This window comes from Plodia interpunctella, chromosome 13, assembly GCF_027563975.2.
Source record: "Plodia interpunctella isolate USDA-ARS_2022_Savannah chromosome 13, ilPloInte3.2, whole genome shotgun sequence".
NCBI classification, from domain to species: domain Eukaryota; kingdom Metazoa; phylum Arthropoda; class Insecta; order Lepidoptera; family Pyralidae; genus Plodia; species Plodia interpunctella.
The window spans coordinates 960,342-977,505 of record NC_071306.1 but is presented as its reverse complement, the minus strand read 5'-3'; the positions used below and the strand labels follow the sequence as shown (position 1 = coordinate 977,505).

The 17,164-nt window shown below is 36.3% G+C and overlaps 1 protein-coding gene across 2 annotated transcripts in view; it reads left to right on the top strand.

Annotated features, from left to right (window-relative positions):
- Positions 1–793: 793 nt before the first annotated feature.
- The window catches only part of SerT (Serotonin transporter), a 33,042-nt gene continuing 16,671 nt past the window's right edge, over positions 794–17,164 (top strand). The window contains exons 1-4 of one of the 2 annotated variants that reach the window (XM_053754036.2): positions 794–917; positions 12,348–12,479; positions 13,493–13,658; positions 13,963–14,097. In XM_053754036.2, coding sequence (XP_053610011.1) covers positions 12,396–12,479; positions 13,493–13,658; positions 13,963–14,097 — 385 coding nt within the window. In that variant the 5' untranslated portion in view covers positions 794–917; positions 12,348–12,395. Of the gene's footprint in view, positions 918–1,194; positions 1,368–12,347; positions 12,480–13,492; positions 13,659–13,962; positions 14,098–17,164 lie in introns of those variants that run through there. The other variant, XM_053754038.2, reaches the window with a different exon arrangement.

Below are 17,164 nucleotides of genomic sequence, written 5' to 3'. Positions count from 1 at the left end.
AAAACATCTACAGTCAATATAGTATTTGTTAGAAAGTTAACTTTCACTTAGGAGTAAATTTTAACTAGGTAATATAAGAATTTTCTTTCTTCTTTTTGGTAAATGTTTCGATAATAAAGCTACTCCATCATATTAATTATATACCAAAATTAGCATGAAATATTATATGAGTTTAAACTAATCAATTATTATTCATATCATAGTCAGTAGTCAGTCATTCAGTCATTATTTAGTCATATTTGACAACCGCATCTAACTTTCTTTTGATCAAGTTATTGTAACACTGATATGTTAACCGTGAAGAAAGGCACATTTTCCAGTGTTTTCATTTTAGATTTGGCAAAAAAAAACGGGTTGCACTCCGGGAGTGCCGGCCGGCAGAAGTTAAAACTTGAATATTAACGTTGTGCATTTTTGACGTCTTACGAATTTTCTATCAGCGGGCCTACCAATCAACTTTAACAGAACGATTCCAATGCAACTCAGTTAAATTTAGGAACCTAAAATGAATCGCATTCATACTAAAAATTAAGTCGATGGTACGAATTTGCGATGCAGTTCAGTTTAGGTCGTAAAGTGGATCGCTATAAGAGATAAGCCCCCAGAATTTTTTTTTTACCCATCACAAAAAGTGCACAACGCCGCTAAACAAGTTTTCACTTCAAAAATCGATATTCTTATGTCGTCGGCAGATTATAAAAACGGGAAATAGTCTCCGTCACATGTCTGCACCCAGCCTAATCTCAAGAAAAATACAACGATACAACTTGTTGGTGGAGGCGTGTCGGCCAGCCCCCAGCACCGGCGCCGGCAGTGCGCGCCGCGACCGTCACCAGCCCACACGTACAATGACGCAGCTTCTGAGGTTCCGCATGAGTTTCCTGTCCCCGGAGCGCTGACAACTACTCACACAGAAGGTAGGTCACTTTCAGCTGGTGAATTTTATCGGAGCCACTCTTCTTCAATGAAAAATTACAGTGGGTATTCTGGAACTGGTGAAAGACTATCAGGTCGCGCTGTCACTTGACAAACCAAATCACGATTTTCAACTGCAACCCGCGCCCCGCGCGTTTTGTTACATACTTCAGTCCTTATAGTAAAATTACTAGAAAATGGAAATTCTTACAAAAAATTGAGCAAGCAAACCACTATACCACGCTAGTGTTTGCCCAGCAGTGGGCCACCACAGCAGACACATAAAGCCCGGTGCCCACCACTTGTTGTTGGGGGCGTGTCGGTCAACCTCCAGCACCGGCGCCGGCAGTACGAGCCGCGACCGCCACCAGCCCACACGTACCATGACGCAACTCCTGAAATTCCGCATGAGTTTCCTGTCCCCGGAGCGCTGACAACTACTAACACGGAAGGTAGGTTTGTCCTTGTGCATTATCTACGGTCGTTATTTACGAGGAAGCTAATAAAAAAGTTTTGGAAACTTTCAAATAAGTTTAGAATATATAATTCATTTGAAATTTTTAATTTTAAAATGCGAACATATACAAATAAACATAAATAAATATACTCATAGGTGAATTTTATTTCAAAAAAAGATTAATCATCTCAAAAGCAAGTTTATGGAAAACTGCCAGTTGTATTAATCAAACAACAGTTTTATTAGCAGATTAGATAATCTCCAAACGTCGAGACACACGCAACAGCTCAATTAAGTGCTAGTGCGATACAAAATAAACACATAATGAAACAAATTAATATATTTCCACCTATTGAAAGTTATAAATATTAAAGTACTTAGAAATCTTAAATTCCAAATCTTTTAAAATCATATTATAAAGCAGAATATAGAAAGGGGCGTACTTTTTTCAAGAGATTATGTTTATAATAATAAATTTGCTATTTAATTATTCGTAACTTCGTCCGCGTAATTTTCAATCTCAGAAATAAACAAAATATAAATTAAAATCGACCATAAGTTGGGATAAAGTTTATTTATCCTTGAATAAAGGACCTGACAAGGTATGAGTGAGGCAGACATGGATCTAGTGTTCAATTTATATGCAAAATAAAATACTAAAAACCTAGATTTGCTTGTACTTAGGTGGCGTTTGCTAAATTTGAAAGCATTCAAATAGTATAACTTAAATGACAAGGTAAGAAAAATATAAAAAATATGTATGCTCTATAAAAACAAGAATATATTTAAGAGTTAACTAAGACTTATTATCAAAATCAAAATCAAATCATTTATTCAGAAATTAGGCCTTCACAGGCACTTTTTCACGTCATATTCTAAATTAAATGATGTTTACCAAAGCTACAAACTACTAGCATTTCGGAACGAAAATTGCTGAGAAGAAATGCCGAGAGAAACTCATTCAAACAGTGTTGGTCCCTATTATGCCCTAGATTACCATTTTTTAAATATAAATTTATGTATAATTTTTTATCAGCAATATAACAATGTACACAATAAAGTACATGGTCAAAAGGTATACTGAAACATATTATGATTGTGATCGAGTGCTGATGAAAGGAAATATATATAGAAGTATAATTAACTGAACAAAAAGAAAAACTTTTAATAGAAGATCGAGCTGACCAGTTCCCCCCGGCAGCACCCGATTATATATATATATATATATATATATATATATATATATATATATATATATATATATATATATATATATATATAATATATTATGCTATTAACTAATATATTTACTTTATCTATGATATTAAACCATTTAACTTATATATGACTAAGAATAATATAACTTTATATAATAACCGACTTAATATATAACTATGACAGCCATAATCAACTTGATTTAATCTTTATCGACGCGATGGGAAATCAAATTGAATTATTTTGTCAATTCTCTTTCTACATTAATAATACTTAGCAGTAACTTAGACATTTCTGTCAAAATGTAATCTAACTTTGACAGCAGGAATCATGTCGATTTAATATCTATCAGCACAATAACAAAGACAAATTAAAACACCCCCGATTTTCAATATTCATTTCGCTACAACTTTTAAACGGCTGAACCGATTTTCATGAAACATGACTAAGAACACTCGGGATAACATTATCTATGACGAAAAAAAAAAACTAAACGAAAATCGGTTCATCCGTTTTGGAGCTACGTTGCCACAGACAGACACGTTAAACTTATAACACTCTTTTTACGTCGGGGTTAAAAAAAAAAACTAAATTATTTTCTCAATTCCCTAGTTCAAATATGAAATTTAAATTTTTGAATTCCGTAAACGGGATGATTCGAACGCACGGGGTGATTCGAACGCACGGGGTGAAACAAAAACGTGAATATTTATGCGTCTAATTTTTTCGGATGCAGTACCTAAACTCGTAGAATTGTTGTCATATTGTTCTTAAATTGCAACATTATTTTATTGGGGCAACACATAAATACTAAACTTATTTGGCAACACTAAAAAGAAAAGGAAAATCAAATTTAACGTGCAACAAGCATCGTTTTACGTGCAAATAAACTTTGTTGTTTTGAATTAAATAAGCGTTTTCTGAATATATTCTGATATTGTTCACGTATGTATATAAATTATCCTTGACGTGATTAATATATAACTATTATACTAGTGGCCCGTTCCGGCTTCGCTCAGGTAAAATATAAAAAATATACCCCTAATCCTTCCTCAGGAATCGCTATCACTATCTGTTGGTGAAAACCAATTTTGAGTTTATCACGAACAGACAGACAGGCAGGCAGACGCGGTAGATGACTTTGTTTTATATAGGAAATAGACAAGGTTTCAATAAAGAAAAAAACACAGTCAACATAGGCACTTGCACATTCGCATTGTACAAGTGGTTTTTAAGAATCGCTGCAAACATCCCAGGCCGTCCTTAGTGGGTGATTAGAGAGGGGTGAAGAGGGCCGAACTATTTGCCGGGTGAATTTGGTCTCTTTTCGTGGGGAATGAAAAATTCTGGCATGGTGTCCTGTTAACATTTTTGATTTAAATAAAGAGTTGTTTTCAACTGGTGTCAAATTTTATTCAAGTCGCCTAAAGCAATCTGACGTAACGTTTACGACTACCTACCGAAATCTAGTGGCTAGTAGTGTTTGATTGTTGCTGTAAAAGGACCGCGATATTTGCATACCATCAAGCAATTCGATTGTTGCGTATCTTGTCGTCGAACTTTGGCAGGTTCGACATACTGCTACATTGCTGGTTTTTCATTGCGGTACATAAAATCCCTCGTGCAAACTACGCAATGTTCTGTCCGAATACGGCGATGGTGAGTAGCCGACATTATTTTTTGAGTAATGTACAAATTACTGTCTACTGAGGTCATACGATACCACATTCCAGAATATTACCTACTGTTTTGGCATAAAACACGATCGAAGTCACGCTACGACATTAAGTCTTCATTAATTTACATTCACGACCTCTGAAAATATTTTAACACTTTCTAAACAATCGTGTTATTAAAGTCGAAAGTAAATTCAGTCAGAAGCATCAAAGAGGGCCGAAATCTGTGGAATTCAGCGTTTGTTAAAAAAAATCTACGCTTTCTATACTTCAATGGAATGCTAAAAACAGAAAAAATCATAATGTTCTTTTATCAAGTAGAAAATAAGTTTTTTTAATGATTTCACTTTAATTTTAAACTGTAGTGCGTGTACTTATGATATGAATAACGTGTTATCTACCTTGATAGTTGCGACGCGCGGTCGTCTGTAACTAGATGAGTTTCAGACTCAATCCAACCTTCCAACTTTGAGTTCGGTCATGTATAGGGTCTTGTCATAAGGCTTTTGTTTATGCGATACTAGATATTTCGCGCGGCTACGCCCGCAAAAATACCATATATCACTATACTTTTTTTTGCAAGCTCTTATTTAACTTGCAATGTATGTTCCTATGTCTCGTTCTTGCAACTCAATTTTGAAGCAGGCATCTCCAGCCGATTGGTGACCCTCGCACGCTTTCTCGCACAGCGAATTTCCATTGCAATTCAGCGCGGGAATGCTACCTGTGTGATGAGCACCTTGCGTAGGGGGCCTTTTTTTGATATTATCAATTTATAAGTATTTATAAAATATTAGAATCGGTGATGGTGTAATGATTAAGACGCCCGCCTGTGGATCGAAAAGTTCCAAAGGTTCGAATCCTACTCGTGCCACACGAGTTTGTATAGCAATCTGGCTCATGTATAGTAATTTTCATCAAACACCACTTGCTTCCGGTGAAGGAAAACATCGTGAGGGAACCTGCACACTGGTTGATAATTATTAGCTTGTGTATGAAATGGAGAAGGCAATGGCAAACCACTCGGTTAATAATGCCAAGAAAGTTGTTGTGTGTATTTTATTCCACGTAATGACCACGTCCTCAGCCGTGAGGAATACGACTATGAAGAAGAAGAAGAATAAGTTATTGAACACGCTTTTATTAGATCGTATAATTTTGTGTTTTTATTGTTAATTTTATTTTGTGTTTCAACCGATTGAATTGAAATATAGATCCCAACCGCAAACGGGATGAGAGAGCGAGAGAGAGAGATTAGGTCTTTCCAAACTTTTTCCTACACAAATTCGATGCAATCAAACTTCGAAACACGCGTAAGCTTTCTGTGAAAGTTTAACTGCTTTAAAAGGAAGTTGGCGTTGGTTTATTTAAATAGTTTTCCAACTGAATAGTTTGAGCATTGTTTCACGTCAAAACGGAGCATAATATTTATATACTTAGATGATTTTTTGGTGTTTACGTGATGGCGAGTGGCATAGGGCACTTTTTGCCGTGGCAGATACTAGTATAAATGCAAAAGGGAGTTTTTTATTTTGTTACCGCTTCGCGGTTTACTCAATCGTGTTAACATAGTCAGAGAACTGCACGATAACTACGGTACGAATGGTACAGTCAACAGCACATCAAGTTACCCAGCATGAACTTCTATAGCGCGGTAATAGCGGCGAGTTTAAACTGATTTCGTTCGATACCAAAGACGTGTCCAAGAAATGATAAGCCTGTATCTGGCAACCCTAACTACGATTCTAAGTCCGCTTCTACGATAAAGGTTACAATCCAGGTTTTCCAAATTTCGCCGACAATCGGCGGTATGTCAACGGACCATACTTCCGGCGATTTAGGCGGGAAAAAGCGCGCACTTCCTGCCGAACTGTAATGTTCCTTGTGCCAAGAATATAATGCGGTTTGAGTGTAGACTATTCTTTGTACACGGATAAATCAAGTCTTATAACACATCATAAAAATAGAAACTGGTCAAGTTCGAGTCGGATACACGCAACTAGCGAGAGCTTCGAAAAAATTTGTAGATAAAGTTTGTAATAGTTTTATTCCGCGAGATGATTATGGAAAACTAGCTTTTGTCCGCGGCTTCGCCCGCATTAATTTCGTGCGTCCGCTAATATGTTATTATTGTCATTATCTCGGATTCTAAGCAACGTATCGCGATGAAACCTACACCAGATTTTATGTTAGGCCATCTGCTTCACGACTGAGAAAACCGTGTATCAATTCCATCAAATTCCATTTAGTATTCTTTACAACAAACGAAACAGACACAAACATACAAATATTCCTTAGATAGCATTGAAAACCGCATCATATTCCCTGTAGTAGTTTTTGCGTGATGCGAGAATAAACATACAGACAGACAAGAATTCTAAACAAAAATGTTTTTTTTTTACAATATGTATAGATTACCAATACCGGAGTTTTTTTTTTCATTATCTGTAAGTTTCTATTTGTAAATTTAACAAATCTATATAAAAGACGGATCAAGGAATTAGGATTCGCGCCAAGATTCGACTGGGAAAAGTAGAACTTTTGTGGTATGGACAAAAACGACATATCTACGTGTCAGTAACTAAGCAGTCCATGCAAAAATGCGGGGTATTATAATGAGGGGGTAGCGGTCGGCATCTAGCGGCATACCGGAGCAGATTGCAACGCTTTGATAACAGTATTCCGTGGAAATATGAGAGCTACTCGTATATAACCTTGTAGAAATCCGTCTGCTATTGTAATAGGTACTAGAAATATTATTTATCGATGGTTAACAAACGCACATTCAAAATTAATAGGTGCTAGAAATATTATTTATCGAAGGTAAATAAATAAATAAATAAATATATTAGGACAAATCACACAGATTGAGCTAGCCCCAAAGTAAGTTCGAGACTTGTGTTATGGGATACTAACTCAACGATACTATATTTTATAAATAGATACATATATAAATAGACATCCAAGACCCGGGCCAATCAGAAAAAGATCATTTTCCATCATGACCCGACCGGGGATCGAACCCGGGACCTCTCGGTTCAGTGGCAAGAACTTTACCACTGCGCCACCGAGGTCGTCAAAGGTGAGAAACATTTTATTTAGAATTACTTAGAGCGAATCCAAACAAAGACAGCGAAAGCATAATACGTCATATTATTATAATAAGCTTAGATATAAAACTTACTAACTTAATACAAACGAATATTACCAAATTAACATGTATTTTTGTAATATTAATTTTAATAAATAAAAATATGTTAATGAATGTTCTTAAGTCAGTACAAATAAGTCTTGCACAGACCGACAAATTACGTATAGAACAATTGTCTGGCTTTGCCGCTCCCGCCCGGCGGTGCCAGAAGGGGAAGGAGTGCTGGCTTGATGTCACTAAGGATGATAGGCCAATGATCTGACAACTAGAGATGCCGACGACCGACGCTCAACGGCCAAGGAAACAACTGTGAAAACGCTCATCAGAGAGAGAAAGTTATTACAAAAAAACTATAGAAGTTGTAAGAACATTTCTCAAAAAAAATTGAGCCTATGACCAACGCATAGACCACAGTAAGCCTAAAATCAAGCAATGAGCTAATGAATCTCAGAAATTCCAATGGAATTTGACAAAAACTGATGTTTACTCGCGGAACTAAGTTAATAGTTTACACTGCTTCTTGTGAAACGGGTAAAAACGGGGGTTCAGAGGTGACTGCGTAATTGCGGATTCTGAAAGGTAGGATTGCCTTGATGAATCGGAATTTTTTGTTCATCTTCCGATTCGGAGCTGTGACGCCGCGAACCCCAGCGTCAGCGTAACTATAGATTACACATTGTGAAGATTCGGCTGTAATTAGTATAACCTGTAATTCGTTTCATGTATAGCAAATAACATGTCATAAACTTTGTTATACCCATCACATACTTCGAACTGTATTTAATACATGATAATAATAAGCAAATAATTAAATTCATGCGTAATCTAGATATTTATTAAAAATCAATGCTTTCGCTGTACAAAATTAGCACTGTTGCTAATTTTGTTATGAAACATATGTTATAAAAATTGAAGGTTAGAGACACTTCCAATTTACACTTATCTACTTTTAAATAGGTTCCGTATTCTGTATAATAATTTAGAATTGACAACCCTAGTGTGGCAGACGCGATGGGAGCAACAAGTGTTAAAATAGTTCTATAACCACTTTTTGCGAGCTGTTTTAGGACCAAATTTTACAAACTACACAGGTACAAAATTTAGACATGAACTGGAATTAAACTGGCTGTCGTGGTGTAATTGTTAAGATGCCTGTGGATCGAAAGGTCCTAGGTTCAAATCTTACTCGTGCCACATGAGTTTGTATACCAATCTGACTCGTGTATAGTAGCTTTTATAGACCACCACTTGCGGAAGTAAGTTCACAATGTTTTCCTTCACCGGAAGGTGAAGGAAACATTGTGAGGAAACCTGCACACTTGTATCTTGTGTGTGATATGGAATAGGCAATGGCAAAACCACTCCATAAATAGTGTTGTGTGTGTTTCATTTCACGTAATAACTTCAGCCATGAATACGAAATACTATGAAGAAAAAGCATTATTATATTCTGTTTTCTTAATCAACTAAATAAAGTATCACGGTGCAAATAAAAATAATTTATTCATATAAACTGACGGATCTGTGTTTGACTTTTCGATTTGATTTCACAATGTAGGAAATCGAAAAGTTGAATCGATTAATAATCGTTAATATTCATTTTTTTTTAAATTGCCCCTTCTACAAATTCACAGTGATTTAGGACAATTTGGAAAAGTGGTTCAGTTGTAACACTTAGAGTAAAGTTATATATTAATTAAAACTTTTTGCAATGTAAATGCTGGCTGGTGACGAAAAATAGGCCGCCACAGAACAAGATGGTCAGACGATTTAGATGCGACCATAGATAAAAGAATATAGATGTGACGGATAAAAACTAGAGCAGTTACGCAATGGACACAAATGGATAGCGAAGTGGGCCTTTGCCCAGCAGTGGGACACCAAAAACTATTAAAAAATATTTTGACTTTAAGTCAAGCCAGATTCAAAAAATGTGTAATTCTGTACATATATGTTTTTGTAATGTGGCCTCTGTTAATACTGGATGAGTATGAAGGATAATAAAAATTAACTGTATTACTACTGATAGTATGATTGGTAGTAGCAATAAATAATAAATAAATATATTAGGACAAATCACACAGATTGAGCTAGCCCCAAAGTAAGTTCGAGACTTGTGTTATGGGATACTTACTCAACGATACTATATTCTATAACAAATACATATATAGATAAACAACCAAGAAATCAATCAGAAAAAGATCATTTTCCATCATGACCGGGGATCGAACCCAGGACCTCTCGGTTCAGTGGCAAGAACTTTACCACTCCGCCACCGAGGTCTAGCAAAGGCAACAAAGGGTAAAGAAAAGACTGCGGTGAAGATTTTTGCGCTGCTTCTTCACCCGCGCTTAGGAAGACCACAATTCGGTGAAAATTTGTTAGATTTTAAATTTGTTAGCAACTAACACACTCGAAAAGAAAGAAAGAATCTGTGGCAGTAATCTATATATAATTAAATCCTTTATTCAGTATAATTTACAATCTCCAAGGACATTATAAAATCGCACCACGAAACCTCGCAGACCTTTAAGGCGACTTTTTTCGCGATTTCAAATGTGCTACCATATGAAAACTGTTCAGAATCATAGACTGTCGACAATATAATGCCAACTTACAAGAAATCACCCTGTAGATCTAAGTCTGAGACAACAAATTGTGTTAGCATTAAACAAACCAATGAAAGCCCCCGTTTTACAGGCAGTAACATTTGATATACCCATAAAGAGGACACAAAAGACTGATTCCGCTTACGTTAAGCTTTTAATTTTGTTACAAGATGCATTTAACTCGGATAAAGCCTGAGATTTACGTAGCTATAACATCAGTGTATATAGCTATAACATTATCCAGAGAAATGATCCGATAAGTAAGCTATAGGTAGCTCAGTTTCTTCTTTTTCCCCGGATGAATCTCGGGCTGTGACGCCACGAAGCGCAAAATACAGAACTTATTTTTGAATATTCGATATTTTTTCTATGTCTACGATCTAACACGCATATGATATAATTGACGTCTTTGAAGAAAAGGCTGCGGTGAAATTTGTTGCGCCGCTTCTTCTTCACCTGCGCTTTGGAAGTCGGCAGTTGTATTAAGTAAATGTTTGATATCAAGAAGTGATATGATCCTAAGTTGATTAAAGAAATATTAATTTTAAGTTTCTCCTATAATTCTACAAGGCCTACCAGTTGAAGACACACGCTACTTTAATGTCACTATATCAAAATCTCGATTACACCAAAAAGCCTAGCTGATATCCAGCTGACCGTGGCCAACGAGTTTGTGACCTCTTGGCCTTGTCTACCCCGCAAAATTTAAAGACGTGATACTGTATCTCATCAACAGCCATATGAAATATCTACCCAGAAACTTAAGACTCCACTAAATAAGGAAGTAAATAACTTCTTCGCGGATAAAACCAACATACGTCTATTTTCATTACTTCTCATTGGTTGGAAGTAAGTGCTGATCCAATTAGTGGTACTAATTTAATACCACTGAAAGAAAACGGGATTCCGCTTCCTGATTGTTTTAAGATGTCTATCTAAATTATAATGACAGCCCTATATAGAGTGTGGTTCCACCCTAAAATATGACCACGTGGATGTCGTACGGGGCGACATAGCTTAGGCAGCAGATAAGAAACACCAGCATTCCCAAAGAATGTTGACGTCAAACAGGCGGCCGGTTGCAAAATCACCGTCAATCTTCAAAATGTTAAGGTAATTTTTTATGCTAACCGTGGGCTTGGTGGCACCACAGCCCCGTTAGAAAACGGGAACATGCGGAAATGAAAGAGAGATATCGACAATCTCAAAATATGTTTAAAGATTTCATATTTAGTTAATTAATAAATATTTAGTATGAAATCGCCTGTTAAAATCCTACAGAAATTATTTACGCGATAAGCTCCAAAAAAGTATGACTAAATAAAGTAATTATTTACAAGCTAACCTACACCCAACCTACCTTTCTTTGCTTACCGCCATTTTGTCATAACGATTCAGAAGCGAAGCCCCACGGTCACTTTTCATTATTTTTATTTACGAAGCAATCTTCAGACCTCGGTCGGCGTCGGCAAACAGACAAATTGTCTGTCTGTTTACAAGCAATGTTATTGAGATTTTCGGTAAGGTTTTCTGTTTCAGATTTAAGCAGAAAAAATGTGTAATTGACGAAAATGTTATCATAATCATAAAATAATCTAACATTCTTAGTTTTCATAGACATATAGATTACAAGGAATACCAGGAAAAAGTCGTGGGTTTTTCATTGTTAGCATATGTCTGCTAAATTGCTTTCAGGTCTGTTAGGTTATAACTACACTATACAATAGTAGGCTGAACCACGAAGACGCACTGAAGCCGATTTAAAGCAGTCATTGATGGCCATCATGAGCACAAGAAAAGTACATAAAACGCAATCAGGTGGTTAGTTACCAACAAACTCTGATACCAGATGTACTAACTTATTTATCCTATATTTCATTTAATAAGGTCTTCACTTAATTTAATCGTCCTCCACCTCGCGTCGTTATGCTCAATGCTGAGGGTCGTGACTACCCCGAAGGAGTAACTTTTCCTTCACGACGCGTCTCCATTTGTCCCGGTCCGGTTGCGACGTGAAAAGCTGCATGTACCATGGTCCTTGGTATCTAGAATAGCGCATATTCCTTTCCGTTATAATGACCATTAATTAGGCCACGGAGGTCGTCAATTAAAAGCAATATTTCCGCTCATGCCCAAAGCGGCACGATACTATATGAAGCGACGCGAAAATATCGGATGAATATGGCTGTAATATTGACGTAATACATGTCTCTTATCCATAGATGGGTTTACGCCCGGTTTCTTGCCAAACAGTCGGGCGCAAACCCAACTTAAAGATGGGTTTTCACCAAGACCAAATCTTACTCTTTCTCTTACTTTCCCAGGGGGAGAGCCCGGGGCCGGAGCGGCGTAACGGCGAGTGCGATCTGGAAATGCCGACGCCGGACACTCCGCCCGCGCCCCCAGCGCCCCCCTCCGACGCCCCACCACCACCGGCACCCACCACCGTTACCACCGTAAGCAGAACCTTCTAAAATTATATATTACCATATGTTGCCCGGGGCTTCGCTCCCATGGAAATTTCGAGATAAAAAGTACCTTATGTGTTATTCCAAGTTACATTCTACCCATGTACCAAATTTAATAATCCGTCCAGTACATTTAGCGTGAAAGAATAATAAACAAACACACATACATCCTCACAAACTTTCGACATTTATAATATTAGTGGGACAAGCTTTTGCGGCTTCGTCCGCGTGAATTTCTCTATATCTAAACAGACATGATTTTCATACAAACTTTTACCTCTTATAATAGCCATTTGAAAAAAAAGCTCTTTAACTACATACTTACCAAATTTCATCAAAATCGGTCCAACGGTTTAGCCTTGAAAGTGGAACAGAGAGACAGATATTAAAAAGATACTTACTACCTATAATTAGAGTATCAATATTAATGGAATGCATACAAGTAACTAGGTTTTTTTTGAGGTACGAATGAAATACAGAAAAATATCAAAGGAATAAAGGTTAATTAATTTTCTTAGCCTTTGCGGCTTTGTTGGATTACGGGTCATTAGACATTCTATATAGTAACTAGTAGTCGTAGTAGTCTCTCAAAATTATGCCAACACTTTTTTAATCTTAGTTTAAAAGATCTCATAGTCGAATAGTGTGGTCAGCGAGTGTCTGTCAAAATCTATCCAAAAAAACACAGCATAGGAATTTTTAACTCTGAGAAATAAAAATTCCTACCCTGTGTTCCGGTGGTTTATCTAGTGTTTTATAAGTACAATTTCTCACATTTGTCAGAACTTCCCCTCTTTTCATATATCTTATTTAAAAGGACGGGAAGATAGGGACCTTAAATCTGTTGAAGCTATTCAGATCCTTAAAAGAAGCAAACTTATATCGAAAAGTAACCTAACCTAACCGTTCAATAAATGTGTAACAAAAAATTAAAAAGTCACCAATAAATCAGCAAAAGTATGCCTTACTTTAAATTCTTTAAAAGTAAACTAACAATCCAGGTCCAACAAACCCAGAAGAGCAGGTCGGTGGTGGTGTCCCTGACGCCGGAGCGCGAACGGGAGACGTGGTCTAAGAAGGCGGAGTTCCTGCTCGCGGTGGTCGGTTTCGCCGTCGACCTGGGCAACGTCTGGCGGTTCCCTTACATCTGCTACCAGAACGGAGGCGGTGAGTTGTAGATACTATTGTTAGGATGGTACATCACTATTGCACCATTGTTTTTAATTACAGTTAGTTTCCACTGCTTTAAAACTGGATTGACCAGTTCAAATTAGCTATGAACTGAATACATACTCGTTCCCGGATTTGGTGGATGAGACGATGATGAGATGTAGCCAATCCTCTGAAAAGCCAATATAATTTTAGAAACGTAAATCTCATCTAAGAAAGCCAAGACATCGCTTTGGAGCAGGCTTTGCCATCAACCCTGATGATGAGACCTGTCAGTACTAACCCAGAATCACTTCCACAGGCGCGTTCCTGATCCCGTACTGCGTGATGCTGCTGTTCGGTGGACTGCCCCTATTCTTCATGGAGCTAGCTCTAGGCCAATACCATCGGTGTGGCTGCCTCACGCTGTGGAAGAGGATCTGTCCAGCTTTGAAAGGTAAGCGGTAAATATGATTCTTCTACAGGTTCGAAGAAATCTCCATGTTTTGCGAACAAAACAATCTCCATTTTTCGGGGCTTAACTGTTTAATTAGCTTCAATATTATATCCCTAAGTTATACCTATGTAAAAATGTTTAATTAGCCTCAATATAAGCCCTAAGTGGCTTATATTGAGCCCTATTATATTATTTTATATTATTATATTATTTTATAGCCCTAAGTTATGATAACTTCTTCCTTTGTACGGAACCCTAGGCACGTTTTTACTACGCTTTTGATTCCTATGCGTAAAAAAAGCATTGTTAAAAATCAATGCTATAGCATTATATCCGCTGTGATTCGCGATTTAAGCAAAGATAGGTTTCCGAATAGTCGGTCGCAAACCCAATATTAAGATGGGGTTGCCACGGACTGTTTAGGAAGAAGCTGTGCAAACACTGGGCGTAAACCCATCTTTGGATCTAAGTGATTGTGGAGGGTTCCTTAGGGATCATTGTCCTCCAGCATTGTCCATTAAAACCTTTATTTGGCATAAACGATTGGGAAATCATTCGACGCGATTCGAGATTCAAAGAAGCTCGCTATTTATTTGTCGAGATTTGATGGCGCGCTTTTATGAGGAAATTAGTACAAATTATACCTACGTGAAAATCATATACGGGCTTTACAAAAATGTGTGTGCGTTAATATCCGTATGGAGCGTTAAAAGTTGATATTCTCTTAATATTGACTATAATTATTCTCTCTATTTACCAAACATCGAAAAATATCTCGTCAGATTAAATAAGTTTGGTTAGATCGAAATAAAACTGTTATAAATAACTTATTTGATTGTACGATTTATTTACCTAGACTATGTTGAAAATACCTGACAATTATCTACATCAAAGTAAAACAATCAACCTACTGGAAATTGATTTATTTATGTCAAATAAAAAATGTTTTATTTACTAAACATGACATGAAATTTGAAGCAAATAAAAACATTTTCTGCAAGTATTTTCTCTTACCTAAAAACCGGCTCAATTAAAAAAAAATACTTATGGCAAAGAACGCCGTTGTACATATATCTTTTTTGTATTAATTTAATATAGCTATTTTCGTACAATAAAGTTATTTTAAACAAACAAAAACGTTGAGAGGCAAAACCCTTTTCAGTACTTTGTAATGAAAAGGATTTGTAGTGGTTTGTAGTGAAAATGTTCTATTTTTTCACGAAATGGAGTGTAACTTTCACCAAGTCTAACGGACCAGCCATCAGAAGTCCATACATATGAGGGGCATTACAGCCTTTATAAATATACAGGAGGTAATGCTTTTAACGTGAAGACAAATGGTGGACTCAGGGCCTTGTTAAAATGTATGAAAGCGGAATCAATGGGCTGGTGGCTCCGGCAGAGTGGATTGTGTGGAGTGAATGAGGTATTCATCTGGTGTGGATAGGTTACTAATGTTTTTAACATTGCAATGACACAAGCCTATGTTGCTGTCAAAGAGAGATCGCGTTCAATGCGGGACAACGAAAATCATTTTTACATGTGAAGTTTCCTGTGAAGTGAGACAGATTACCACTTACCTAGAGGTAAGTGGAATCTTCGTGGTCTATCTATCATATAAAAACACTTTTTTTTAAGTGGAAAAGTTCGCCGAAATCCCTAAATCCGTTTCGAAGAAACCGATTGTTTGCGAGTTATTTTTTCATTCACTTAGAGAGGTATTTAGACACGACATCCCGTAAACAGAAGTTTATTTTACAAGCTCTTATTTAGTTTCACCTGTCCCGTTGTCTGCCTGTTATCAAATTTCAACTCTCTAGGTCAAATTTTCTAGTTGAAATTTCCCAAGTCGCTTCAGTTTTCATAACAATGCATTATTATCATAAGCATGACCTGATAATGCACCCAGGATTACGTATTACTAATCCTGGGTGCATTATCAGGTCTTACAAGGACTTGATTTTTTTGGCACGCGTTGAATGATCTCTCTGACGACAATGAAAGTGTCATTTTTGTAAACTACTTGTAAATAATAATAAGATGAAAAAAATCTGGAATCGAGAGGGAACTGAACGCCACGCCTTTGTCTATCCAGGACAGTGCACTTGACCACTAAACTATCGAGACCAAGCCACTTTGGCTGAATTAATTCACCTCTTTACGTCTTACGCCGACGTACAGTTTTTTCATTAGTATTTTTTCATCGCATTATTATTTTAAAAAATAAGTTAAAAAGCATGTGTGACATGTATAATAAATCCATTTTGTTGTACAATAAGGCATCAAACTTAATGCTAAAAATCTGTATATTATAGTATACGCTACATGTAAGTATGTATAGTTATCGTACTCAATATGAGTAGCTGGGAAGGAATCAGAAAGCCAATGTTTGCTGGTCAGATCTGTGACTTCGGATCATGTGAAATATTATGAAAAACTAAGTTGGTTTTGCTCGTGGCTTCGCCCGCGTTAATTTTCCACAAGCAGTATTTTTTCCGGTATGAAATATACCGGTTTTTGTCTTTCTCCGATTCAAAAGTAAATGAATTCATTTACTTCTTCATAGAAGTAACAGTTGAATTGAACAAACAAACTGACTTTCTCTTTCATATATGTTCATATAACTTTTATATCTAGGATTTCACATATAATATACTTAACACACTTTTAATTTATTTTCTTTTAGCTGTATGTAGTATAATGTAGATGTATTATTTTTACAAAATATTATTATTTTATGTACTTAACTATTTGTACTTGTAATACATTTATATAGACCACCACCTATAAGTTCAAAGCTTGTGATTATTATTATTTATAAAAAAAGGAAAATAGAGAAATTAGTTTTTTTTTATTTAATTAAGTTATGAAATTGATCATCATTATTTTCATACATTGTCCAACCATACAAATATATTTATTATGAATGATCGTAAATAGGAACACCATTTCTTCGAACCACATTAAAATATAAGAAATAACAACATTTTTCCCGCTCGATTCCAGAATTTTATCATCTCATTATTAATGTCATTTTTCTGTCCGTGTTCTATTGGCTGTACCGCCA